This window comes from Bos grunniens, chromosome 5 (genome assembly GCF_055505025.1).
Source record: "Bos grunniens cultivar Pamir isolate PY7600 chromosome 5, Bosgru_T2T1.0, whole genome shotgun sequence".
Classification (NCBI taxonomy): Eukaryota; Metazoa; Chordata; class Mammalia; order Artiodactyla; family Bovidae; genus Bos; species Bos grunniens.
The window spans coordinates 110,481,304-110,508,279 of record NC_141169.1 but is presented as its reverse complement, the minus strand read 5'-3'; the positions used below and the strand labels follow the sequence as shown (position 1 = coordinate 110,508,279).

General features: G+C 60.5%; 1 protein-coding gene across 18 annotated transcripts in view; it reads left to right on the top strand.

Annotated features, from left to right (window-relative positions):
- Positions 1 to 25,194, top strand: part of MICAL3 (microtubule associated monooxygenase, calponin and LIM domain containing 3) — a 156,363-nt gene extending 131,169 nt beyond the window's left edge. For 12 of the 18 annotated variants that reach the window (XM_086402650.1, XM_086402651.1, XM_086402666.1 and 9 more), the window contains 12 exons: positions 249 to 311; positions 3,126 to 3,239; positions 3,660 to 3,797; positions 3,883 to 3,965; positions 4,716 to 6,411; positions 6,798 to 6,892; positions 7,549 to 7,659; positions 9,143 to 9,236; positions 20,400 to 20,465; positions 22,361 to 22,460; positions 22,603 to 22,676; positions 22,765 to 25,194. In XM_086402650.1, the coding sequence (XP_086258776.1) occupies positions 249 to 311; positions 3,126 to 3,239; positions 3,660 to 3,797; positions 3,883 to 3,965; positions 4,716 to 6,411; positions 6,798 to 6,892; positions 7,549 to 7,659; positions 9,143 to 9,236; positions 20,400 to 20,465; positions 22,361 to 22,460; positions 22,603 to 22,676; positions 22,765 to 22,949 (2,819 nt within the window). In that variant the 3' untranslated portion in view covers positions 22,950 to 25,194. Of the gene's footprint in view, positions 1 to 248; positions 312 to 3,125; positions 3,240 to 3,659; positions 3,798 to 3,882; positions 3,966 to 4,715; positions 6,412 to 6,797; positions 6,893 to 7,548; positions 7,660 to 9,142; positions 9,237 to 13,828; positions 13,880 to 20,399; positions 20,466 to 22,360; positions 22,461 to 22,602; positions 22,677 to 22,764 lie in introns of all 18 variants that reach the window. The other 6 variants (XM_086402663.1, XM_086402658.1, XM_086402668.1 and 3 more) reach the window with 5 other exon arrangements.
- The last annotated feature ends 1,782 nt before the right edge of the window (positions 25,195 to 26,976 follow it).

Here is a 26,976-nt window from a genome sequence, read left to right as displayed (position 1 = left end):
ACACCCAGGAGCTCTTTGAGAGCCGAGAGAGAGCCTGCTGCCTGGGGATGCCACTTGGACTCAAGCTGCGTCATCCCCCAACCCCCAACCCCTGTTCTCTCCTCGCCCAGCACACGGGGCACCGCGGGCCTTGAGCTGTTAGCGTCGTCTGTCTCTCCTTCATTGTAGACTCCAGGAGGAGCTCACTGTCCTCACCAGGAACACTTACTCCCGTGTAACTGTGTATTTGTTGTCTGTTTCAAATTCAGTGCCCGGCCTCCCCTCCGTCCGCCGCGCAGCAGTACAGGCCTGGCTGGAGTCGGTCTCCGGAGGTAGTCTGGTGATGTTTGTTCTCTGCCCACTCACCGTAACCCTCTCTCGGCAGCCCTGCTGGTACCTTAACACGGGACTCCAGTCCTGCCGCTGGTGCATGCGCGGCAGAGGGTGGGGGCACATGCATGCCTCACTCAGGCCGCCCGCCCTTGCATGGACCAGACACACACCCCGCGCCCTCCTGGGAAGACCCAAGGGGAGAGAGCAGGAATGCAGGCGGCAGGGAAGACAGACACCAGTGTTAGTAGAGATCGGCGAAGGCTGAAGCCGAAGGACCGTGTGTAGCACTCAGGTTTCACGTCTGTGAAAGTGAGGGCTGGGCGGAGGCTGGAGGAACCACGAACAGGAGCATCGTGGCAGGAGGCAGTCAGTACTGGTGGGGGGATTCAGCTGGAGGCGCGGGACAGGCCGGGTCTGCAGGCTGAGGTGCGGGGCTCTCTGAGCACTTGGGCCACAAGGGAGCCGCAAGGCTTCACTTGTCCTCAGTGAACTGCTCTGGGGGCGTTTCTCAGCCAGGGGCTCTGTTATCCAGGAAGGTCATGGCACTCCATCGTCTGAAGGTCCTGGCCTCAGCTGTGAAGTGCAGAAGGACCAGGGCACCGCTGTTGGGTGGGCAGGACAGGAGCCCTAGCCTGCCCCACCAGCCTCTCTCACCAGCCGCCCGGTGTCCTCAGCTCATGTGTCAGGAGGCACGAAGCCGTAGGGAGGGCTGCTGGTCCCCCCCCAGTTAGTTTTGTCCCCAGGATGGTTGGACAAGTCTGAAGTGTCGGGACGTCCCAGCAGCAGCGGATTAGACCAGAGCCAAGTGTGTCGGCGACGCCTGCTTCCGCGTGTGGCTGCTTCTATCCCGCTCCATCCTGCCCTGGACTAACCCTCAGTTCCTCCCTCAGAATGTCTCTCTTTCAGCGCTGCTGCGGCCACATTGAAGCTCTCGCTGTGTTTTGATACATGTGATACTCCTTCCTTTCAGGGTACCACTGAGGACTGTAGATGACTGCCCATCCCGCGTCTAGGGCACAGGCGTGTGTCTGAGTAGGAGAAGCCTGGGGGCTGTGGGGCCAGGACTGGGATGGGCAGCTCTAGTGCACTGTGCCCAGAACCCCGGCTGGCTAGGGTCCGCGTCACGCTTGCTTCCAGCAAACATGTGAACTTAACCTCTTGATGCCCGGCCGCTCACAGACGGATTCGAGCACACATGTGGGCTTGGGGGCGGGGGGCGCCCTCTGTGGGGCAGGCCTAGGTTCTGTCCCCGTCAGATCCTCTCTGAAAGGAGCCCTGCAGCGGCCAGCTCGCTGTCCCACAGGCAGCGAGGGGTGGGAGGGTTGCTTGCCTTGGGAGGCCCTCCCCTCGTGTTGGGTGAGTGCCCAGCTGCACTGTGAGCACATGGACGTCGCAGTCAGCGGGAGTAACTGAGAGGCCTCGCCAGGGTTTTCCCAGCAATGCCATCATCACAGGACAGTGTTCAGGCCCCACCAGCTCTGTGGCTGCTCAGAAGGAGCGGTGTGGGGCTCCCAGCTCCCACAGCCGTCCCCACCTCACCCACTCCAGATGGATTTTTCTAGCACTCTGTGGAGTGGGTGTATGTCATCACCTTGTTCTAATAAGCTGAGTGCATGGAAGAGGTGGTGAAAACAACTCACGGCTGAATGAAGTGTTTAAAACACCAGGGCCCCCGGGTCAGGAGCTGCAGGCCCAGCTCCTAGAGGTGCCCACCTCCAGTGGCCGTCACGGCTGTCTCTTGTCCTTGGCTTCCTTTTGCTCTGACCCCATGGCTGCTCTTGGTCACTGCTGGTCACTGTACATCCTGGCCATGGGGGATGCAGCTTCGAGAGGCTGGGCTGCTGGTCCCTGCGGGTCGTGGCCCCGTGGCCTGGCCTCGGGTTTCTGCAGGGCTGGACCCTCGGGCCCAGGTACGTGCAGGTCAAAGGGCAGCCACTCTCCTGAAAGGAGACCCTGAAAAGAGCCTCCAGGCACCTCGGCAAGAGGGAAGTAGGTCCTGGCAGTGTAGGCACTCCCAGCCTGGCATCCCGGGCGGCTTCCTGCTGGCCATCTCTTGCTCAGCAGCTGGCCGTCTCTTGCCCAGACGCTGGTCTGAATGCTTTGTGTGCAGGGGTGGGGACCAGTGTGAGTGTGTGAGTGTGGGCTGCTTCCTTGGGAGAAATCACACTTTGTCTCATCCTGTGGCACAGAGGGGCTGGTCTTGGGTCCAGAAAGGACCTTTACATGTCCCTCCCCACTCTCCCGTGTGCTGAAAGAGACGTGTCTGAATTCTCCCAGCGAGGCTACAGCCCTGCCCAGCCGTCAGAGCCCTGCACACAGCCCTGATCCAGGCTGAGTGGTGCAGCTGCGAACAGAACCCCCTGCTGCCTGGACTTGGTCCCCTCCCTGAGAGGCAGGGCTGGCCACAGCCCCTCATCCTGTTCCTCGAGGGTCTAGTGGTCGGTGCAGGTCCTAGCTGCCATGTGTGCTGGGCACCTGCTGACCTGGGCCTGAGAAGCAGCGTTCTCCCCCTGCCTCCCCCTATTCTTCTCAGACAGGCTCTCCCAGCAGCTGCTGGAGGAAGAGGAAAAATGGCCGGCCCAGGCCGCTCCTCCCCTCCTGCTTGGCCGAGTCCTGTGCTCAGGAGGCCCAGCCCGGCTCCCGGCCTGCTCTCAGCTCCCAGCCCTCTGACTCCTGCCCCAGCCAGCCCTCTCCCTTCTCCCCGTGGTCTGCCCATGGACAGCCCCGAGAACCCAGTGCCACTGTCCATCCCCACTGCCAGTGTGTCTGTCTGTCTCTCTGTTTGTCCTTCCTTTGACGTTTCTGCCTTGCAGTCCCATTTGATGAGGATGACCTGGAGCGAGACGTGGACTCGGAACCAGCAGAGATCGAAGGGGAGGCAGCGGAGAATGGGGACGCAGGGGACACTGGTGCCGAGCTGGACGACGGTATGGGGCCGCAGAGCTCTGAGCTCGGGGAAGGCGGGACAGCACGTTAAAGTGAAAGCGAGGTGCTCGGAGGAGTGGCTCTTAGGGCTCGTGGTTCCTTCCTTGCTCTGCACTGACCTGAATGCCTGTCGTTTCACCCCCCCCCCCCCCGGTGGACAGGGGCTGTGTTCATTCAGTTATGGGGAGAAACCGAGCAGATGTGGGACTTCCTACAGGGCCTCTAAGGCAGCCGCTGCCTCTGGAGGCTGGAACAATGAGATGATATGGGCAGTCTGGGGAGCAGGGGACCAGCGGGCAGGGCCAGGCCGGGACGGGATGCACGCTGCCACTGATGTCCTGGCAGCTGGCCTCCAAGGGGGGCGGCGCCTAGAGGGGAGCACAGCCTCACTGGAGGACTGTGCTGCTGCTTCCCTCGTCCAGATCAGCACTGGTCGGACGACGTCCCGTCCGAGGCCAACACGGAGCTGCACCTGCCGGCAGTGGGAGCAGAGCTGGAGCTGAGGGTGTCGGATGGCGAGGAGGAGCCACCGCCGGCCTCAGTAGGGCACCCAGAGAGAGGTCTGTGTGCAGCCCCTTCCCCTGGGCTCTCCATCCAGCCAGAGGGGGTGGTTCTTCGTGCAAATCCTGCCTCTTGTTTTTTCAGGTCCCTCCCGAGTCTCCAGCCCCACCCGGTCCCCTGAGGAGCCCACGGGCCTGTCCTCCCCAGCCCGCAGCCCCGGGGCACAGGTAAGGGTTGACCTCACTGCCTCCGGTGCTGACGGGGCTGTTGGAAGCAGGAGTGGCTGGGGCTCCGGCCCGGTCTGGCTCACTGTGTCCCGGTCCCACAGCAAGCTGAAACAGCAGGATTTGTGGAATCACTGGTTTGAGTAACAGACTTGTTTCTTCTCAGTGTTACTTTCAAATGACTATGCTTTTCTGAATAAAAAATACGTGTCTGGGTTACCAGGGGTGTTCATACCACACAGTGCAAGATGCTCCCTAAATAGAGAGTAACACTGTTTCCCGCGGAGCACGTTTTAGGGGAGTCGTCTGCAGGGAGGCCAGAGCTGGAGGCCGGGAGCTACTTGACTTGGTCTTTGGGTCCTGAGGAGCCCGGTGACTTGGGTGATTTCCCCTGAGATGAGCCCAGGCGTGGTTGGAACGAGTGCCTGGAGGCAGAGTGTAACTGACGCTGTTTCCCACCTCACATCAGAGACCCTGGCAGGCTGGGGTGGGTCGTGGCATCCTTTGGCTGGTGTCATTTCAGGGCTCGAAGAGCAAGGTACACTTGGGATGAACCCAACCTGAAAGCTGCCTGTGTGCACTGGGTGAGGGGCTCAGGAGCTGGACAGGGCAGAAGAGGGGGCGTCCTGCTGGCCCTCGACTGTGGCCCCGAGGGTGGAGAGGCCGTTTCAGGAAGCTCAGGCCCTCGGTGGGAGAGAATGCCTGTCACAGCCTTGCCTTCTGAGTGGCTCGTGTCACCTTGCTTTCCCACAGAGCGCCCATCCCCCACTTGCCGCTGTGGCCACTGGGGTAAGGTCACCCGCCGAGAGCCCTCTGCCGGAGCCCTCGACCCCGCCAGCGGAGCCCGAAGCTCACCCTCCCATCCGATCGCAGCCTGAAGCCAGGACGCCACCCTCGCCTGCCAGCCCCCAGCGCCCATCCCCGCCCACCCAACTGCCCATCTGCTCCCAGCCTCAGCCGTCCCCTGAGGCCACCGTGCCATCCCCCACCCTGTCCCCCATCCGCTCCCAGCCCGTGCCGGCCAGAACCTCCACTCCTCTGGCCCCCCTCCCCGTGAAGAACCAAGGGGTCACGAAGGACACACTGGGCAGCCCCCTCCCTGGGGACGAGGCCCTGAAACGCAGCGACCTGGTGGCAGAGTTCTGGATGAAGAGTGCCGAGATCCGCCGCAGCCTGGGGCTCACGCCTGTGCACCGGAGCCCGGGGTCTGAGCTCGCCTTCCAGTCCCCGCCCCTGAAGGCCTGTCCAGCAGAGAAGGCCCCCCAGAGTGAGGGGCTCCGGCTCCTAAAACCCCCACCTGTCCCCAGGAAGCTGGGGCTGCCAGCAGCCGAGGGGGCCCAGCCCTGCCCACCCACCCCTGTGTCCCCGCCCGACAGGGAGCCAAAGGGCCCCCGGGAGGAGCACAGAGACCTGTCCAGCAGCTCGGGGCTGGGCCTGCAGGGCAGCTCCTCCCGCACCAGGACACCGGGCAGCCAGAGCTTCAACACCTCTGACTCCACCATGCTCACGCCCCCTTCCAGCCCGCCGCCCCCGCCGCCTGACGAGGAGCCCGCTACCCTTCACAGGAAGCCAGCCCTGGCAGGGCAGCTTGTGGCCTCAGCACCCCCACCCCCGGCTGTATGTGTGAGGCCCCCGCGGGAGCCCACCCAGCCCCCCCAGGAGGAGGCGCGGAAGTCTTTCGTGGAGAGCGTGGATGAGATTCCCTTTGCGGATGATGTGGAGGACACGTATGATGACAACACATGTGACGACCGCACGGAGGACTCGAGTCTGCAGGAGACCTTCTTCACACCCCCCTCCCACTGGCCCCACCCCAAGCAGCCCTTGGCTCCGGAGAACGGCCGGGGGCCAGAGAGTGCGGTCCCACTGCAGAAGCGGGGGCTGCCGCTGGTCTCGGCCGAGGCCAAGGAGCTGGCGGCCGAGCGCATGCGGGCCCGGGAGAAGTCGGTGCGGAGCCAGGCACTGAGGGACGCCATGGCCCGGCAGCTGAGCAGGATGAAGGAGATGGACATAGCAGCTGCAGCCCCCAGGACCCCTGCACCCCGCAGAGCCACTGCCGTGCCCCCCAAGGGCCCGGAGGAACCTGCCCCGAGGCACGAAGCCACGAGTGAGGAGCTGCTGTCCCCTCCCTCGGACTCAGGGGGCCCGGACGGCTCGGTCACCTCGTCAGAGGGCTCCAGTGGGAAGAGCAAGAAGAGGTCGTCCCTCTTCTCTCCTCGGAGAAGCAAGAAAGAGAAGAAGCCCAAAGGCGAGGGCCGGCCCCTGGAGAGGCCCAGCCCCGGCACTCTGGAGGAAGCGGCCGCCAAGCCCAGGTCTCTGTGGAAGTCTGTCTTCTCGGGGTACAGGAAGGACAAGAAGAAGAGTGATGGCCGGTCTTGCCCCAGCACCCCGTCCAGCGGGACCACAGTGGACGCCGGCAAGCCCAGGGCATCTCCCGTCTCAAGAGCAGGTTCGGCGGTGCAGCCCTACCCCCGCCCTGGGCACAGCTGGGGGTACAGGCTCTCCCGTCCCCACGGTTCCCTCCGAAGACCCCCTGCCTGTGCCGCCCTGCCTCCCCTGGGGTTTTCTAGGGAGGAGGCAGCTAAACTTAGGAGGTTCCAAAACAAGCGAATGGCTGGGCAGGGGCCGCAGGTGGATGTGCTTTCTAGGGAAGGCGCTGCAGCTGGACACGGCCTGTTGGTGCATGTGGGCTCCTGCCTGGGTGCGTGTCAGCATTCAGGCCTGTGGCTCTGGGTGCGGGGACAGAACCAAACTGGGGAGGACCACACCTTACTCCCGACCCGGGCCGCCAGGGGGTGGGCCCCCTGGTCATGATCTGCTCGGCCCCGCCCCCAGAGCTGCGGACGCGGCGCCAGCTGAGCTGCTCGGAGGACTCGGACCTCTCCAGTGACGACGTCCTCGAGCGGACCTCCCAGAAGTCCAGAAAAGAGGTGGGCGGGCCGCGGGCGTGACTCTGTCCCTTGTTCAGCCCCCCACCCCCACCCCTGGACCCCAGCCAGCCCAGTGGTCACCCCCTGCACCCGCACTCACTGTGCCCGCGAGGCACACCTGTGCAGGAGCAGCTGTTGCCCTGCCAGAGCACGTCCCCCTTGCTCTTGGCGCGTAGACCCCCGAGTCCATCCAGTTCACCTGTGCCCTTCCTCCAGCCGCGTCAGTTAGTGTGGCTTCATTCAGAATAGAAGCACCTGTTTACTTCAGGCAAGACTTCCTCCAGGAGCCTCGGAAGTGGTGCTCATCCGAAGAAAGGGGCTTTTGATTCCAAACAGAAAAGTAAAAGGACCCTGGCTTTTCTTTTTCCTTATTTGTGTTTCCCCTACAAGCCAGAGGCTTGGAGAGAACATGTGACCACGTTTACCCCCAGAGTCTTAGGAAAGCAGACGTCCTTACATGGGAAACTGTAGGATGGTGGTCTCCGCAGTAAAGGCTGCCCCACGTCCTAACTGCCCAGCAGTCAGTGTGCAGCTGGCCTCCATCCCTGCCCCGTGGGGCGCGTCTCCTGTGGGGCTCCTGCAGGGATGAGGGCTGGGCGTCTCTGCACACCAGCCCAGCCAGCCACTGACCGAAGAAACCCTCTTGTCCCCTCCAGCCGAGAACTTACACGGAGGAGGAGCTGAACGCCAAGCTGACCCGGCGTGTGCAGAAGGCAGCTCGGAGGCAGGCCAAGCAGGAGGAGCTGAAACGGTTGCACCGCGCCCAGGTAAGGGCAGCAGAGCCTCCCAGCCTCCCAGCCTGCTGTCCACATCCACACAAGGGCAAGAGAGGAGGCGGGGTGGAGCCACTGTCCCCTGGACTGTGCCTCTGGCTCGATGCAGCTGCAGAAGCCTCGCCTGGGGGCAGCTGTTGGTGGAAAGGGAGACGTCCAGCTTGGAGTCTTCCAGGTTCCCAGCTCTGGAGTAACCACTACAAACCAGCCAGTCCAATCTCTGTGACCGGCTGGCCTCTGACGCAGCTGGGTTTACAGGTTGGTGCTGTCCTCAGGCCCAGGCCTTTTGATGTTTGTTTTTTCCTTTTAACAAAAAATAACTTTTTAATGTAAATTATTCCCTGGTGGCTCAGTGGTAAAGAATCTGCCTGCCCATGCACGAGACGCGAGTTCGAGTCCTAGGTCCGGAAGATCCCCTGGAGAAGGAAATGGCAGCCCACTCCAGAATTGCCTGGAAAATCCTATGGACAGAGGAGTCTGGCTAGTACAGTCCATAGGGTCACAAAGATTCAGACACGACTTAGCAACTAAATAACAGCAGACTGTGGCTTCCAGGTGCAAGGTCCTCCCAGGGGTCCATTATCCCCCAGAAACCTTGTTCCTTGCAGAGTGTGGCTGGTCCAGCCACGTGGTTGCTGGTGTTTTTTCTTTAATTGAAGTATGCTTGTGTGCTGAGTTGCTTCAGTCTTGTCTCACTGTTTTTGACCCTATGGCCTGTAGCCCAGCAGATTCTTCTGTCCATGGGATTCTCCAGGCAAGAGTACTGGAGTGGATTGCCATGCCCTCCTTCAGGGGGTCTTCCCGACCCAGGGGTCAAACCTGTGTCTCCTCACGCCTCTTGCTGGCGAGCGGGTTCTTCACCAGTAGTGCCACCTTGGCAGCCCAAGTGAAGCGTAGCTGACTTACAGTGTCGGCCAATTTCTGCCGCACAGCAAAGTGACTCAGTTATATGCACATAGACATGCTTTTTTTTTTAATCTTTTTCATGAGGGTTTATCCCAGAAGATTGGCTACAGTCCCTGTCTGTGCAGTAGGCTCTTGTTATATCCATCCTATATGTAAGAGTTTGCACCTCTTACTCCAAATTCCCAGTTATTCCCTCTTTACTCCCCACCCCCTTGGCAACTGCAAGTCTGTGCTGGGTGTTTTTTAATCTTGTGGAAGCAGGGTTTCCAGACTGTTAGGAAGCCCTGCTGAAGCATTCTCAGCCTCTCTGTGTGCCCTGGACACCCACCCAGATCCCAGCGTCCTGGCTGCCTGAGGGTTCACCCGCCTACTTCCTCCCCTACCCTCCCCTGCCCTCCCCCCTCACTCTCCTCCCTCCCCTCACACTGTGTCCACCCCTCCCCCTCACTGTGTGTCCTCCCCTCCCCTCCCCCCTCAGTGTCCACCCCTCCCCCTCACTGTGTGTCCTCCCCTCCCCCTCACACTGTGTGTCCTCTCCTCGCCCCTCACACTCACCGTGTGTCGCCCGCAGATCATCCAGCGGCAGCTGGAGCAGGTGGAGGAGAAGCAGCGGCAGCTGGAGGAGAGGGGGGTCGCCGTGGAGAAGGCGCTGCGCGGGGAAGCAGGTACCACTGGGCCTAGAGGACAGGGTCCTCGGGAAAGCCCCGTCCCACCCACCACGGGAGGCTAGCTCCCGCCCCACGCGCGGAGTCAGTGGGTCTCAGCAGGATTCTCTGGTCCCCTCGTCACTGGGACCTGGGGCTTCCTGTGAAGCAAAGGAGGAGAAAGGCCTATGCATCTGGGGCTGGCCCCCACCCCCCGTCTCAGGGCTCCCCCTCATCCCCCGTGTCTGCTGGTGATGCCCTGGGTCTCTCCCTCTCTCCTCCCCATCGTCTCCCCAAGAAGACAGTGGCTGGGAGCAGGGCAGGCTGTGCACAAGGGGCCATCACAGAACTGCACACGCAGCCCCCCACCCCCCACAGGCCCTGCTGAGGGTGGCGTCACAGACGCCCCAGGGTGGACCAGGCTCTGTCCTAGAGGCGGTCACTTGGGGCAGAGCCTGAGCAGGGCAGAGCAGAGCCTGGAAGGAGGCTATGAGGGCCGTGTGCTGGGGCAGACCATGGGGCCCGTGCGGTCAAACCACTCTCCCCAGAGCCTGCAGAGAAAGCAAGGAGGCACCCAGTGCTCAGGGTGGCCTCTTGGTTCAGGACCTTGAACCCTCGGACCGGCCCCATTGCAACCCCACCCCGACTCGAGGGACTCTCCCCTGCATTCCCCAGCGTCCCCGAGGCTGGAGCCTCCACCCTTTTGTGGAGAGCACTGCAGCCAGGGTCAGAATGGGCTCATGCAGCCTGCAGTGAAGACAGGTGCTATGGTGGTTGTGCTCCTGGGGAGGGTGGAGTGAGTCTCCAGGCAGGTGGGCTGAGGATAAACCAAAGAAGCAGCAGGAAGAGGTGGCTACCTGTACAGCCATCGCTGCCTCTGATCTTGTTGGAAGACTGACCGACGGCTGGCCTCCGAGTGAGCATCTGGTGTCAGGACGCGTCTCTGGGGTTCTGGCGGCTGGCGCTCGGTATGGAGCCAGGCAGGCACAAAGAAAGTCTCCTGTTCAGGGTCTTCCTGCACGGAATACAGCCAGCAGTCAACACAGGGTGACCTTCAGGTGACGAGGGGATGAGGCAGAAAGATGAGCTGTGATGTCTTGGTCTTGCACTATCTGGACTCTCTGCCACCAGAGTGAAAACTGGACCTTGTGTCCAGGAGTGGGGGCTCAGGTGCACAGGCAGTGCCCCCAACGCTGCATGCCCTGACCCAGCCTCCTCAGTCAAGCCTTGACCGCCTGCAGGGAGCTGTCCTGTACCTGGTGTGAATGGGCACCCGCAGCCCTGCCCTTGCTGCTGTCTCTGCTGGCTGAAGGTGCCAGGAGGGCCCTGGGCCCTCGGATCCCGCCTGCCATGGCGGAAAGTGGTCCCTCACAGGGACCTCGTCCTAGCATATGTTCCTCACGGCGCTCATGGCCCTGCTGGTCGCCCATGGTGTGTCCTTGACAGCCCCTCGGCATTTCCTTATCGGGCTGCTGCCTGCCAAGGAGCCAGAGGAAAGCACCCACGGAGACTGGTCTGGGATTTTGCTGAAATTCCTCTTTCTAGTTGTTTAGATAATTACCTCTTTGCAAACATGTACAACCAGAGTTTAATCTCTGTCAGTGGTTTTCAAGCTGTTTTATCAGCAGCAGAACCCCTTTTTACATGATAAATTATGGTTTCAAGTTTAAAGTGAAAAAGAAAAAAAGTTACTCTTAAATGTGAATGAACACAGGTGGAAAATGTAGGTTGTGGTAGAGATCCACAAGGCTAAGAACCTCAGTGTCCAGTCCAGCCCTGGTTGCAGGGTGGGCACCCTGGTGTGCAGAGGTGGTGGTTGTAAGTGAAGCAGGTCATGTACAGCCATGGGAATTCAGCATGTGCACAGTGAGAACGGTCTAGGGGTCTGAAGCTTAAAGTCGGAGCTGCTATCGCAGCAGAATCGCTGTGGATCCAACTGCAATTTAGATTCCTGGTGAAGAACGGACCTCAGATATATGCTCCCAAACGCGCGGTGAGCCAAGAGCCAGCTGTACAGTGTGTGGAGTCACCCGGCCCTCCGGGTGTGCCTGCAGGGTCAGCCTGCGCCTGGAGGGTCACACTGCGCCAGGAGGGTCAGCCTGCACCTGAAGGATCACCCTGTGCCTGGAGGGTCACCCTGCGCCAGGAGGGTCAGCCTGCGCCAGGAGGGTCAGCCTGTGCCTGGAGCGTCAGCCTGCGCCAGGAGGGTCAGCCTGTGCCTGGAGGGTCACTCTGCGCCAGGAGGGTCAGCCTGCGCCAGGAGGGTCACCCTGCGCCTGGAGCGCCAGCCTGCGCCAGGAGGGTCAGCCTGTGCCTGGAGGGTCACACTGCGCCAGGAGGGTCAGCCTGCACCTGAAGGATCACCCTGTGCCTGGAGGGTCACCCTGCGCCAGGAGGGTCAGCCTGCGCCAGGAGGGTCAGCCTGCACCTGAAGGATCACCCTGTGCCTGGAGCGCCAGCCTGCGCCAGGAGGGTCAGCCTGTGCCTGGAGGGTCACACTGCGCCAGGAGGGTCAGCCTGCACCTGAAGGATCACCCTGTGCCTGGAGGGTCACCCTGCGCCAGGAGGGTCAGCCTGCGCCAGGAGGGTCAGCCTGTGCCTGGAGGGTCACTCTGCGCCAGGAGGGTCAGCCTGCGCCAGGAGGGTCAGCCTGCGCCTGGAGGGTCACCCTGCGCCTGGAGCGCCAGCCTGCGCCAGGATGGTCAGCCTGCGCCTGGAGGGTCACTCTGCGCCAGGAGGGTCAGCCTGCGCCTGGAGGGTCAGCCTGTGCCTGGAGGGTCAGCCTGCACCTGGAGGGTCAGCCTGCGCCTGGAGTGTCAGCCTGTGCCTGGAGGGTCACTCTGCGCCTGGAGGATCACCCTGCGCCTGAAGGATCACCCTGTGCCTGGAGGGTCAGCCTACGCCTGGAGGGTCAGCCTGCGCCAGGAGGGTCAGCCTGCGCCAGGAGGGTCAGCCTGCGCCTGGAGGGTCACTCTGCGCCAGGAGGGTCAGCCTGCGCCTGGATGTTCACCCTGCGCCTGGAGGGTCAGTCCGTGCCTGGAGGGTCAGCTGGTAGGATGCTTTGAGAGGTGGGTTCCCTGAGTGAGACTGCTCACAGGCTAGGACTTGAGTCGATGAATGAAGTGTCCTGACAGGCTGGACGGACACTCACACCCACAGGGCAGAGGAAGCCTGGTGGTCCTGGGGCCACATAGAAGCAAGCTGACCTGACAGCACAGGTCAACGTGGTGATGGGCTTCCATGGGTCACAAACTGGTGGATCACAGATTCGAACGTGGTGTGTCCTATTGAAATTTATTGCTGAATTAGAAGTAGTTGTGAGTCAGGTATTGGGAGAGCCCAGAACACCACCTGTAGAGCCCGGGCATTCCAGAGAGCAGGGTGAAAACCAGAGTTCTGATCCAGAGTCCACTAAGCAAGACTTTCCAGCACTTTTGTGCAAATGTGCATCTCCGGTTCATATACAGGCAGTGGTCCCTCTGTTGGGAAATTCCCACAGTGGACACAGGAACTCGGAGCTTTGCTTTCTTCATTTCAAGCACCTCACTTCCTGGGTTGTGTTCCCACCTGGCGATATCATCTTCTCTTGGGCTTCGTGTCTCTTTCCTCTTGCTGGTGTGCTTGCTGGTGGCCGAGCCCTTGAGGAGGTCTTGTGGGCTGAGCAGCACTGGTCAGCTCCTTTCCTGAACCGGCCATTCAGTCTCAGTCCATGGGTTCTCTGAGGTGCCACTGGTGGCCGAGCTGCCCTCCAGAGAAGGCTCACGTGCATCTAGACGACAGGTCTGGGGTCAGAGCCTCAGAGAAGACCGAGATTCCTGAGGTGTGTGGTCTGGAGCAGCTGGGAAGCCCTCTTTATTTTCGGAACCTACTGGGACAGCCTCGTTCAGCGTTGTGATGTCTGTGTCCCCCAAGGGGAGCCCTCGTGTGGAACTGGAGGCTGCTGGATTGTGAGATGAGGAGGAAAGGGTGGTGAGCTGCAGCTGACTGCGCTTGCATTTGTCATGGTCCTGGGGTCACCCTCACCGCGCTGTGACGGACAGGAGTGCTGGTGGGCAGCTGTGGAGCGAGGTGCCACTGTTTTCTGCTCTCTGGGGACCTGGTGACCTTGAGGGCCACAGGGCCGCCTTCACTCAGACCCGTTTAGCAGATGTGGTTCTGCTCCACTTGGGGTAAGTGTGGACAGGCGAGCTGAAGGCTAACATATCCTCTTTAGGCATTCGCATCTGGCCTTCAGCCTTAGTCTGGGGCGTCTGATATGCGAAACTAGGGAAGTTCATAGCCTTTGACCTGCCCCTCACATTTTCTAAGTCTGAATTAGATGAGGTTGAATCCCAGCAGGATCTCCAGCAGAGCCAAGGCCCTGTCCCAGCTGCTGGTTGGCTACACGCTGCCCCCTTCCGTCCCCCAACCCCCCACCACCACCTTGGTTTTCGGGACCACCCCTGGCACCAGGAGGCCTGTGGCTGAAGCATGTTTGTGGGGGTGCCTGGGGGAAACGCATGCTTTCTGCTGCCTCCCTGGGTGTTTCTTATGCTTCATGCCCTTGACTGCCAGGGACTGGGGGGCCAGAGGGTTACCTGATCCAATAACGCTTCCCCGATTCCTTGTTGTAGACTATTGGGGAGAGTCTTATTACACTGACCTCATCGACTTGCATCTGGGTGGTATGTATGCAGACCTGTTACAGAACTAACCCTGCTGACTCCCCCACCCCCCGCGCCCCGCTCACAAACAGCAAGAAGTCAGCCTGATAACCATAACCGGATGGTAAAGCACAGGCCCTTTTCCAGCTCAAACAGAGCAGTGTGCTGACTCGGCCTCACCCATATGTGTGTGCCGGGGGAGACCTGAGACAATCCTTGCTGCTGGGGTATTTTAATTCTCTATAAATTTAGAGGTTCACCAGCCACAGCATCAGCCTCTGATTCGATCTGCATCCCAGTCCCACTGACAGCGTTTGGTCGTTTGATGGTAGCAGCACATGTGCGTGCACATACACACTCAGGCAACATGCACATGCTCCACCACAACCTTCCCAAGCCCCCTCCCTCACACCTCCCCCAGGATGCCCATAGCCTCCGTCAGCGCATGTTCATGCTGACCTGAAAGGTCCAGGTGCCCGGGGGAGGCGTCTGAGAATGCCGCCCCCCCTACTCTGTCCTGGGACTACTGCGTCCTCTTTTCACCAAACTCAGGAGAAGTCGAGGCTGGTCCTGTGTGTGTGGTCCCTGCAGCCTCTGAGCCTCCAGACTGGGCCTGTTAGAACTGCAGAGTCTCACTCCCTCCTCCCACCCTCACCCCCGACCTTCTGAGTCAGGGACCCTGGAGGTGAGGCCTGGTCACCTGCCTTAGCAAGTGTCCCAGGCCACTTCTACAGTGGAAGCGCTGCGTCAGAGGAGTCCAGTCTGTGGGTGTCTTGCCGAACAAGGCTCACCGCTCCTTATGGCCAGAGAAGCACCAGGCAGCCGTGTCGCCTCTAGGCCTGGTGGTGACTCTCTTGGACAGCCGCCCCCGCACCAGGTGCTGAGCCAGTAGCTACTCCCGGGGCTCCCAGGCCCAGCGCTTTCTTGGAGTCCTTCATCCTGGTCGGGCGGTCAGACTTCTGTCTCCCAGGCAGGCTCCGTGCCTGAAAGTGGTCTCAGAACGGAAGAGCGGGCAAGATCTTTCTCTCTCATTTTTTTTTACTGTAATTCCATTCTTCTAAGAGAGTCTCTTCCTGGCCCATTCATTTAAAAACCAAGCATGATTGTAATTGCAACTCAAGATAAAGCCCTGGTCTTAGAGAGGCTACACCAGTAAGGAGGCTTCCGGCCTCCTTGGGGTGGGTGTCCTGGCCTCCCCTCTGCTTTCTGACCCCGGGTGTCCGGGTCCACCCTCTACACGGCCCTCCAGGGCTTGAGCTTCCAGTGTCCAGGTGCTGCCACCCCATAGCCATTGGTGCTGTAAAAGGGCTCATGCTTACACCCCAACTAACAGATCCCACCCTGACTAATGTCCTGGGCTCACTTTCTGCCTCCTCCTGACACCTCTGGGAACGTCTGTGTCGATTCCAAATGAATCTCAATTGTTTTGTTTAATTCAGAGTCTCCTGGGAAGGACTGTCAAACCTATTTCTTTGACATTGCATTCAGCCTCCCCTCCCAGCTTGCAAACAGCAGCCACACGGATGACCCCGTGTGGCCAGTTCTGTTCCCTTCACTCCTGATGCTTGAGTGATAGGATGCTGGCCATTTCCATTTCTGTGTCCCTGGATTCCAGCTTCCAGCCTTCGGGATAGAATTCCAACAAGTTCCAGGGGAGAGTGCAATATGTAGAAAGAGGAGCTCAGTGTATCTCTGAATTATAAACCCCTGCTGCCTGATATGGGTCCTCGCACATCAGCCCGCTGTGGCTCTAGGGGCTCTGCCCTCCCGTGGCGGCTGCCGCTACCCACAAGTCTGGAAGGAGAAGGTAGATGTCAGAAGCAGCTCCCGTTTCAGTTCCTGCTGATGTCTCCTCCGCAGAGCACTTGGCAATCTCGTTATTTGGTGGAATTTTACCCTCTTGAAATCTGGAGCCTGAGATGTAGAGCCTGATTACTTGTCTACTGCGTGTGCTCAGTTGTAGCCAACTCTTTGTGGCCGCATGGACTATAGCCCACCAGGTTGCATCCCCAAAGGGCCACAGGAACTCAGCACCGATTGTGCTTCCTGTGAGGTGAGAGGGAGAAGTCCAGGCTGAAGTCCCTGCCCAGCCCCTTCCTGTCTCACTGTCATGCCCCCCTGGGGTCTTAGAGTGGCTCTCAGCTGACTTTTAAGGGCTCCAGACCTGTTGAAAGTCTCCTTTTGAGCCAGAGAGTATCAAGACTCCTCTTCCCAGAGCTGCACCTTGTGATTGCAGAGGACCCATTAAAGAACAGAGACAGGGTCCTGCTGCCCAGCCACTGGTCTTGTTGCTCTAGACCAGGGAGGAGACTTGGACGTGTTCAGGAGAAGACTGCATCTCTTCTGGAGAACTTTGAATGAGAAATATTTACACCCAATTTCTGGTTTCCAGACTTCACCTCTTGATTTGTACATCTCCAGGGGAAATGGAAAGAGCATGAATGGTTTAGAAACAGCATAAGGGACTGGGGAGGGGGTCTTCATTTTTTGCCATGGCTTGTGATGGGAGGTGGGGAAGCCCCCCACCTACCCACCCCGCTCTGAGCCTTCCTGTGTGGTCCGCTCCCCTGAGTTGATGCTGGCAGATTGTTGGCTGATCTGTTCCGTCTGAGCATGAGCCTGGCTCGGTTCTGCTTTTAGGATATTTCAGTCCTCAAAATTCCCCAGCATTCCTGTGTGTGCGTGTGCGTGTCCCAGCCTGTGTGTGTACGTGTACACGTGGGTGTCTCAGTCTGTGTGCGTGTGTGCACGTGTGTGTGCGCGAGCATGTCCCAGCCTCTGTGTGTAAGTGTGTCCCAGCCTGTGTGTGTGTGTGTGTGTTAGAGCTCAGTTTTCACGTGCTTTTCCCTCTTCGTTTCCTCCTAGTCCAGAGGTTTGTCTCATACTGAACTTCCCAATAAGACATCTCCCCAGCTCTGTGCTTATAAGCACAGACAGGCCAGGCCTGTCAGGGAGAACCTTTTATCCTGTCAGAGGCAGCACACCGCCATGCAGCTTGCAAACCAGCCACAGTGTTCTAGCTACCCTGAGGGTCCCTGTAGTGAGGCGACGGGGCGGGAGGGAGGGTGCAGTGCTTCGGACAACGCCTGTATGAGAAAATGGGAGGTGTGGAAGCATAGAAAGAAGGAGCGGAGACGAGGAATTGCCACCAGACTGGCCGTGACTGCCCACTGTCCACAGCCCGTGGGGTCCTGCCAGCCCCAGGCCACGAAAGAGGCAAGGTGGTGTCAGCGACCCTGAGCAGGGAGATGAGACTGGCTTCAGGCCGCTCTGTGTCCTCAGCCCTGCCACTCACCCTCTCTGGGCCTCTCCATTCGGCGGGGAGGGGCAGTGTGGTGACCCTTCCAGGCCTGGCGCCCGCCCCGTCCTCGGGCTGCCTCCCTTTGTCGGGTTTGCTTCCCGAAGGAAGGCCCTCTGCACTGGGTGGAGGGCGAGGCAGATCCTGGCCAGGGTGTGCACGGTTGACCCCGAGCCTCGGGGCCCTCCTTGGATGGCAGACCTGCCGATACTGTCCAGGCAGCCGCTGGGGCCAGTGCTGGGGCTCGATGAGGCCGCCCATGTGCCCGTGTTTTGATCTCTGACACACTCTCACGCTCAGTGCACACAGCCCTCTGGAATCCATGGGATGTGCCTGGCTGCACAATGATAAGTTGCAGCTTTTCAAACTCTTTACTGGTGGCCTGCCCGGGTGTCGGGGTGGGGGGGTGCTGGCGACTGTCACGCCCTGCGGGCCGTGGGCCGTGGGCGCTCGGGGTGGTGACTGGGGTCTGCGAGTGATGCGCAAACAGGAGCACGTCCCCGACGAGACTAACGTAAGCGACTTGTTTGCTGTGAGAGGGGCGACCACTCTGCCTCCCGCGGTGAACCACATCTGTGTCTCACATCTCCAGACGAGGCGAGGTTAGCTCCAAACTGCACCTCTGTGCCTCCCTTGCAGTCTCACGTCAGCTTCAGGTCTGGGGTGGAAACTCACCTTGTTTGGTTGGTTTTTCTTCTTAAAACAGTATTTATTGGTTGGTTTTCTGATTGTAAAGTATACACTGTGCAAATACCAGAGCACTCAGGAAGGTTAAGGAAGAGCGTCACAACCCACCCTTCGGGGCTCTGGCCCTTTCGTGTCTGCACTGCCTGTTGTCACTGGGGAGCCCCTGCAGATTTCTGTCCTGAGTCCTGTTCTGTGGTCTCACGCTGGCTTCTGTACGGAAGGGCGTCTGGGACGCGCTCTGCATAAAAGGGTCCAAAGCTGTGTTCCGTGATGTCTGGAAGGGGAAGCACGATCTCACTGCACCTGCAGGCAGACTTCCTTGTTTGGATGCGTGTGACTGTGTTAAGCCCCTGACCTTGCTGATGAGCACGGATGCTGCTCCCCTGTCTCCACAGCCTGTTTGTGTATAACGTCTGTCCCAGGGGGCAGCAGAGGTGGGGACCCTATCGCTTGAGGGTGTGTGCAGGTGTCTGAGCACCAATCTTGAGACAGAGAAGGCTGGATGTAGACGAGTATAAGCCGAGGGTGTTTGTAAGAAAGGAGCTTCTTGCTTGCCTCAGTGACCAGCTGGTCATGGCCCCATCTGTCCGGAACACTGGATCACTGTGATTGTTGCACACGCACCACACATACAGCCTTTGCACACACCCACCACACACACACACAGCCTCTGACACACCCACCACACACACACAGCGTCTGACACACCCACCACACACATATGGCCTCTGCACATACCCTACACACACACACACACAGCCTCTGCACATATCCACTACACAAACACAGCCTCTCCACACACACCCACCACACACATGGCCTCTGTGCACACACACAAACACACACACGCACAGAGCCTCTGCACCCACCCATCACACACACACAGCCTCTGACATACCCACCACACACGTGGCCTCTGCACATGCACACACAGACACATACACACACACACAGCCTCTGCACACATCCACCACATACACACAGCCTCTGCACACTCACCACACACACACACATGGCCTCTGCCCACACCCACCACACACACACAGCCTCTGCACACCCACCACACCCACACACGGCCTCTGTCCACACCCACCATACACACACATGGCCTCTGTCCACACCCACCACACACACACAGCCTCTGCCCACACCCACCACACACAAATGACCTCTGCACACCACCACACACACACAGCTCTGCACACCCACCACACACGGCCTCTGCCCACACCCACCACACACACACAGCCTCTGCACACCCACCACACCCACACACGGCCTCTGTCCACACCCACCACACACACACAGAGCCTCTGTCCACACCCACCACACACACACACGGCCTCTGTCCACACCCACCACACACACACACAGCCTCTGCCCACACCCACCATACACACACACGGCCTCTGTCCACACCCACCACACACACACGGCCTCTGTCCACACCCACCACACACACACAGAGCCTCTGTCCACACCCACCACACACACACGGCCTCTGTCCACACCCACCACACACACACACATGGCCTCTGTCTGCTTTAGTTCTGAAGTTGCGCCTGATACCAGGCTTACGCACGAAAGCCTATAGAGACCACACGGCACCTGCACACACCCTGCTGCAAGGAGAAGGGCCTCTCGGTCAGCACGGTCTGCTTGGCCCTCGTGTTCACCTAAACAGGGCTGTCTCTAACGGCCCAGCCCCTGCTCCCCGCCCCCGGGGCCGTGGCTCCTGCGTGTGCCTGTGGTTCTGTGATGGTCCCTTGCTGAGCAGTCGCCCTCCCTTGAGAGCCCCAGGCCCCGAGTCTAGCCACGTCCCCTGCACGCTGTCTGCTCTCAGTCACCCCGTCCATGACGCCCCAGCTTTGTTTCTGTGAGTTTTGGACTTGTCCACAGTGTAGCAGTGTGCCCGCTGTGGTGTCGACCCTTGGAGGAGAAGGGGCAGAAGAGGGGTGGTCAGCGCTCTCCGTGGCCGGAGGCAGGCTGGTGATTCATACAGACGGGGGCCGCCTCTGGGGAGCTCATTGGGCCGACAAGTCCTTGCTCAGGGTCAGAGCAGAGCGGGTGTCGGCCCTAGGGGCCCATCAGAGACTGGGCGCTGCCTCCGTGGGTTCAACACCAGGAGAATCCCAGCACTTAGATTTACCCACACGGTGATCTTGAGAACTCTCACTCAGGCAGGCCTGCTGGCACATTGGCTGTTCACAGGGAGGGTCCCCAAGCCTCAGAGGTGCCCTGTGGTCATTCCTAGCTTCCCACCCGCCCCCCCAGCAAGGACTTGAGGAGGACAGAGTGCCCGCCCGCCCGGGCCCAGGGCTGCTCCCGACCAGTTTCTGTGCCGGATGAAGGAAGGACTGAACTCATTTGTAGATTGTGTTTCCCTTGCTTCTGCTTTTCCATTTCTTGTATTTTTTTCTTTTCCTCCTGTTGTTCCTTTCTCACTTTTATGCTTTTTGTCCACTTCACCTTCTCCCTGTCCCTCCCCACTTCCGAATGCCTCCTCCTCTCTGTCCGTCTCGTCTCCTCCTCTTCCTTGTTTGGCCCTTTTTGAAGTTGAGCCCAGTGGCGGGACTCCACGGCGTAGACCTCTCTCCTTCTGCCCTTGCTGTGTCCAGGAAGGTAACGTAACCCCCGCCTCCTCCCTGCGGCCTCTCAGGGGTGTAGCGACACTAGTCAAGCAGGGACCCGAAGCCCAGCTCTTTCTCTTCTTCCTCTGACACCTGGTAGCCCTGTTACAAACCCCTGATATGTGGCAGTCCCTCACAAGGTACAGTATCCCTTCGACTGTCTCGGGGGGACTGGGGAGTGGGGTGAAGCCAGGGAGCAGGTCCAGCCCTCGGGCCGCTCAGGCTGCGGTGACCGCAGTTCCAGGCCACCGCTCGTGGTCGGGCCCTTCCGCCTCACATCCCGGGACGCGGGGGAGCCCCCACCCTGCGGGCAGTGATTTGTGCTGGTGGAGTCGAGGAATACTGTCCTTACAAGACTGGTCTACGCAGATGCCCTGTTCTTTCCAGACAAGCACTGAAAGCAGACTTCTTTCCCTGTGTCTTGCCGAGTGTGTGTGTTAACTCTGTCTGGTTTGCAGTCCGTTGTGGTGGTGATTGTCGTTGACCGCATGCGGGCGGGGCCGGGGAGTGTGGCTCCTGCTAACCCGCTAACCTTCCTCTTCCCTCCCTGGCGCTCGCTCCCTGCTGACCGCCACCAGCCACGTCCATCTCGGCCATCCTCTGGAGCTGGCTCGAGCAGTGAGGGAGGTGTCCTGGCGCCCCAAGACCGCCCTCCATGCCCCATGGGTGCCCCGTGCAGAGCCGCTCAGGAAGGAACGGGCACAGCTGGACGGGGCTGCTTTCGAAGCCAAAGAGTTGCTGGGAGGGCAGGGAGAGCTGACCCAGCACTCAGCTCGTGCTGCACAGCAGCCAGGGCCCAGGATAGCGCATTGCAAACGTGTCCCGCCCTTGCATGGGGTGGGAGGCCGGGTCCCTGGGTTTGATCTTCCTGGGAGAGGACTTCCGACCCATGCCCCCAAAGCTCAGAGAGACCTCTTAGCTCAGCTGTGAGCAGACTTCAGGGCCCGTGAGCACATGGTGTCCGTGGCAGAGGTACCGGCTGTGCTCACGCAGTTCCCTAGGAAGACGGCCCCCAGCTTCCCTGAGACTGCGGGCGGCTTGTAATCCGAAAACAGCCAAGAGCCACCACAGTCTGGTTTCTGCACCGGGGCAGGACTCACCATGGCCGTGGGCTTCCTGGTGTCCCCTCCGTGGTGTGGCTCCTTGGAAGGCTCTTCCTTCCCTCCCCCTGCCGCAGCTGAACCCGAAGTGGGTCAGGCCACTGCTGGAGGAGACGGGTGTCGGCCGAGGGGGTGCAGGCAGCTGAATGTGAGCAGCTGCGGCCCCAGAAGCTGTGGCTGGGCTTGGATCAGAGTGGGGAACCTGTAGTCGCCCTGCCCTGGGAGAGACCCCCACCCCCATGCCTCCTGGGACCGTGCTGCCATTGCAGTGGGTGTGGGGAGCACTTGTCAGGAGCCTGAGGGGCCACAAGGTTGAGAGAGGCACCTCCCTGGTCAGGATGTCAGAAATGAGGCGGCCTCGGGTCAGTGGCCACAGCGAAATGCTGGCCCCTCACTCAGTGTGCAGAAAGCAAGTCTGAGTGTGCTTCCGGTCTGCCATCTGCCTCTTCATTAGACTGGTCTCCTCAAAGCAGACCTAGGACCCAGCAAGTCCCAAATGCATGTGAAATGAATGGAAAAGAGAAAAAGAGGGCAGAGCACTGACAACCTCCCCCGGAGAAAGCAAGCGGTCCAGCAGGAGGCTCCAGGCGAGCCGCTGGGGGGTGAGGGCTGGCCGAGGGGGACAGAGGAAGGCGCAGGCTGCCCTGGGGGGAGCGTGGCGCCCTTGTGGCCCCAAGCACCCTGGGCCTGGCCTGGGCGCGGCAGGCAGCCCTCCGCATTTGTCCCCGTGTGACAGTCCTTGGCGGGAGACAGCAGCTCTGTGGCCTGACACGCCCTCTCTCGGCAGGCATGGGCAAGAAGGATGACCCCAAGCTGATGCAGGAGTGGTTCAAGCTGGTGCAGGAGAAGAACGCCATGGTGCGCTACGAGTCAGAGCTGATGATCTTGTGAGTTCCCCGGGCAGGGGTGGAGGAGGGCGTGGGCCCAGGGCCTGTTGCAGCAGGAGCACAGCCCCTCCTAGTGTGGGGGACGAGGGCTGTGCCACCCCCACCAGTCAGCTCCTTGTTTCCCTTCCCCCCCAAACCCCAGTGCTCGGGAGCTGGAGCTGGAGGACCGGCAGAGCCGGCTGCAGCAGGAGCTCCGCGAGCGGATGGCGGTGGAAGGTAGGCGGCACGGGGCGGGCGTAGGGGCAGTTGGGGCAGGCCCCCTGCCTCTGCCCTGTGGAGGACTCACCTGTGTGGTTCTGCCCAGACCACCTGAAGACGGAGGAGGAGCTGGCGGAGGAGAAGAGGATCCTGAACGAGATGCTGGAGGTGGTGGAGCAGAGAGACGCCCTGGTGGCCCTGCTGGAGGAGCAGCGGTTGCGGGAGAAGGAGGAGGACAAGGACCTGGAGGCCGCCATGCTGTCCAAGGGCTTCAGCCTGCACTGGTCCTGAGCCCAGCCCAGCCCTGGCCGGTCTGCGCACTGCCCAGATTCCCCTCCCAGACCCCCGGTCTGAGAGGGCCTGGGCCTCCGGGGAGTTTGCATTCAGGTCCACGTGGCTCTGAGAAGGGTTCAGGCATCCGAGCTGTGGGGAGCCCTGGGTGAAGCTGGTTGTCCAGCGGTTCAGCCTCCTTGGAGGAAGCCCCCTGCCCGCCCACTCCAGAGCGTGAGAGTGTGGGGGCGTGCCCAGGGAAGGTGCCTGGGAGGACGCAGTGACCACGCTCCCCTGGCACCACGCAGAAGTGGACGAGAAGCCCAGCCCACACCCCAGGCCTCCTGGCTGTGCCCTGCGGCTGCTGCATTTGCTTTTAATTCTCAACACTGGAAAATACTGACTTTGGGGTTGGGCGGGGCCCCAAGTTCTGGCCCCGCCAGCAGGCTGGCCTTGTCATGGACGCCTCGCGGCGGGTGGGAGGCCGTCCTCCACGCCTGGTTCCTGTGCTTGCACCAAACGAGGCTGACAGCCTGGGAGATGCAGCCTCTGGGGACCCTCTTTGTCAATTAACTTATTTTTTTATACTTGAAGCAGCTTCACTTTTGTATCTTTACTGGGACCCTGATGCCCCGGCACCCGGGTCGGGGCATGGAGCTGGGTCCCAGCTGACCGCGCTGCCCTCCATTCATCACCCCCTTCTTCCTGGGGCTGACCGGAGCCCTCCTGTCAGAGAGAACCCGTGTGGGCCCCAGTGCGCTGCTCCCATCCCCTGTGCCTGGCCCCAGGTGTCCGTGTCTGCACCGCTCACTCATCAAGGATGTACTTGAGCTGCTAGAGGCCAGGCTGCTGGCCAGGTACTGCTCAGAATCCTCCCTGTTGAAATCCCGGGTCCACAGGACCCGTGTTTCTCTCCGTTTTGGAGCCAAGGTCTCATCTCCCACATTGACTGAAGACGGTTTAGGCCACGGCACCAGCATGAGGGACCCTGCTTGGTGAGGCCCGGACCCACCAACCGGAGCTGTGGTGACAGCACGCAGACGGGACTGTGGTCGGGGAGTCACACACACACACACACACACACACGCGCGCGCGCGGCAGCTTCTGCTCAGCCCCCTGCTCACACCTCTTTGTGGGGAGGCACGGAATGAGAAGCACCATGGAGCCAGCTCGAGCTGTGGTTCGGCCAGGGGCTGACCGTGTCCAGCTCCCAGAGCCGTCAGAATCTGCAGCAGCCGTGCCCGTCTGCAGGGGAGCTCGGCCTGTCCTGAGGCCCTCCAGCCCACCTGGTGGAGCAGGACCACACGCTGGAAAGGGAAGCTGCAAAGGCAGGATGAGGGGCATCCACACCAGCCTCGGAACGTCCTTGGGGAACCACATCGTGCCTCAACTTGAACACATTCATTCTCACTGCAAAGAAGCGGAGAACTGTCTTCTTCTTGAGTCTGTCCCAAAGCAGTCATCCGTCACCCCCTGGAATCCAGGGGGCTTGTGGCTTGGACCCTCACTTCCTGCTTGTTGAAGCAGAGCCTCTATTTCTGTTTTCCTTTCTTAACAGGGGAGCAGAGGGTGTTCTAGATTCCATCTTTAAACCCCAGCCTTCCGATAAAGCTGGGCTTGGGACAGGATTCATCGCCTGTGTGGCCTTTGCCAGCCCTTCCCACCCACCACCCGGTGCACCATGACTGCCAGGCCTGTCCCGCAAGCCCCTGCCCACCCGGGACAAGGACGGGTTTATGAAGTAGCCAGAAGGGACGCGGCACCGCCCCGCAGAAGCGCACTGTGCCTGCCAACATGGGGAAGGCCCAGAGCTGCAGAGAAGCTCGGAAACGCTCCCCAGCTCCCTTGCGCGGTGCTGCGCCTTCAGGCTCCAGTAGAGCACTTTTCCTGAACGCTCCATTTCATAACCACTAGTGTGCAGGTTGTCACAGTGCCTGCTGACAGGCTGCTGTGGTTTCCAGCTCTGGGAACGCATGGCTCCTGTCGCGTCCCCACGTGGGCAGGGCCGCAGGAAGTCTCCCTCTGCAGCGCTGGGTGTGAGTGAGCCCATGCCAAGGCCAAGGGCCCAGCCTGCTCAGATGGCATCTTCCAGCCTTTGCCCCAGGAGCCATCCTCCAGCTGCCCTGACCAGCAATGAGAGGCTATTCCCGATCTTTCCAAAGAGCAGGATTTTTTTCAGTAGGGCAGAAAGTGGAGTTTACAGAAAACAACTGACCTACAAAGGGGAATGGGCCATTTTATGCGCAATAAAAGTTTCTAAAAGAAATGCAGAGTGTATTTCTTAAGTCGCTCTCCTGAAGTTGGTAGGACCCCAGGCACCACCCTTCAGGGATGGTGTCCACACGGCTGCAGCGTGCCTGTGGGTTTGAAGAGTGCACCCTGTGTGCTTTTTCAGCCAGCTTTATTTTTGTTCATATTATCCTGTCTTGGTCACCCACTGAAATCCCTTGAGCGGGTGTGTGGAGCGACCAGAGGGTACAAGGCTGCCCTTCAGAGCGGGGCCAGCAGAGTGTCCTCCTTGTCAGGGTGACCCTGAGGCCCACAGCCCAGTGCCAGGAGGGTCTGCAGCCCCCAGGCCTAAGTCGTTGAGATGTGTTGACCTCCCCAAGTGCATGTGGGGCACAGGGCCTGGGAGAGGCCTGACATCCTGGCCCCTGTGCACTGCTTGGTGTGCTGACTGCAGGGTTGTGGCGCCTCGTTCCTCCCCGTGAGTCCCCAGGGCACAGGCTGCCCTCCGCAGTGGCAGTGGGTGGGTCAGCACTGAACAAGGCAGCTGCTTCCCAGAGCCTCTGGCCCTGTGTGGGCGTTGGGCAGAAAAGAGTCAGCGTAGCCCGAGGTTCTGGGCAGGAGGTCTGGGTTGGGCCGGTGCCTGCAGGGGAGGGGCCGTGGTGACCCCCTTTGGTTCCTCAGGGCCCTTGATTAGAGCTGGAGACGGGCAGGGTTGGCTGCGGTTCATAGGTGCCCGCATGGCAGGAGGCGGTGGTGGCTTCAGGCTGACAGCAGAGGGCAAGCCGCCTGGAGCTGCTACTGTTCCCCTGCAAGGACCCACCTCATCTGTGGCTCCGAGTCTGTCTACAGCCTGGTGCCCACGGCCCTGTCGTAGGAGCTACAGTGGGAAGTGGGAAGCACACACGGGCTGTCTCTCTGACCAGGAGACTCTCCCCGTGGGATGCTCAGTGAGGAGGGAGGAAGCCTTCCATCCTGTTAGCTGGGCCAGGGCAGGACACATGGGCCTCCAGCGTGGCTCCCAGATGGCCTGTGGCTGCAGGCTTGGCAGGTGGCGTTTGGTGGCAGCCCCACCTCCAGACTTCACCTGGCAGTGGAGCCCCAGATGCTGTGGGCCTGAGGAGGCACCTGTTCCCAGGAAGACACAGAGGGAGACAGTGGCCGGAGCGCACACCACCCCATCCCCACGCGGCTTCTCAGAGCCAGGTTCTGGTTCTCGGGTGGGACCGGGCTGGATGGGATCCAAGCCAAGGACCTTACCCCAACAGTGCACAGCCTTGTTCCTGGAGACTAGTCCCCAGAGGCCCTGAAGGGCTGAGGCTCCTGCATCTTGCAGATGCCTCACCTGGCATGACTTGATGTTCTTGAAAGGTCGGAGACCCAGGAGGACAGAGGAGCTGGTCCCTCCAGCCCAGGGCTACCTCACATGGTCTGTAGAGCCCGCAGAGTTGCAGTTTCTTCGTGATGATTTCAAATGTTGGCCTGAATCTCTGTTTCATCCCAGGAACTTAGTTTACTGCTCTGCACAGACAGCGTCCCAGGACGTTCCGAGGGGCCACCACCAGGAGACCGTGAGGCTGGATGATGCTGGGCCTTCCACAGTCAGCTGGAGGGGACCCCCAGAAGGCCTCCATCCCCCTTCCTGGAAGCTCCGGAGAGAAGCCTGGGCTGCCAGGTTCTCCAGTGGGGAGATGTCCGAAAGAGGCCTCCAGAAGAGCCAGGTGTCCTCACCCTCCTAGGGAGGGTCGCAGAGGTAAACAAGGATGAGGCCTGTTGGTGGTGACCATGTCCTTGGCCGGAAGGAGGGGGAGCAGGGAGGAAG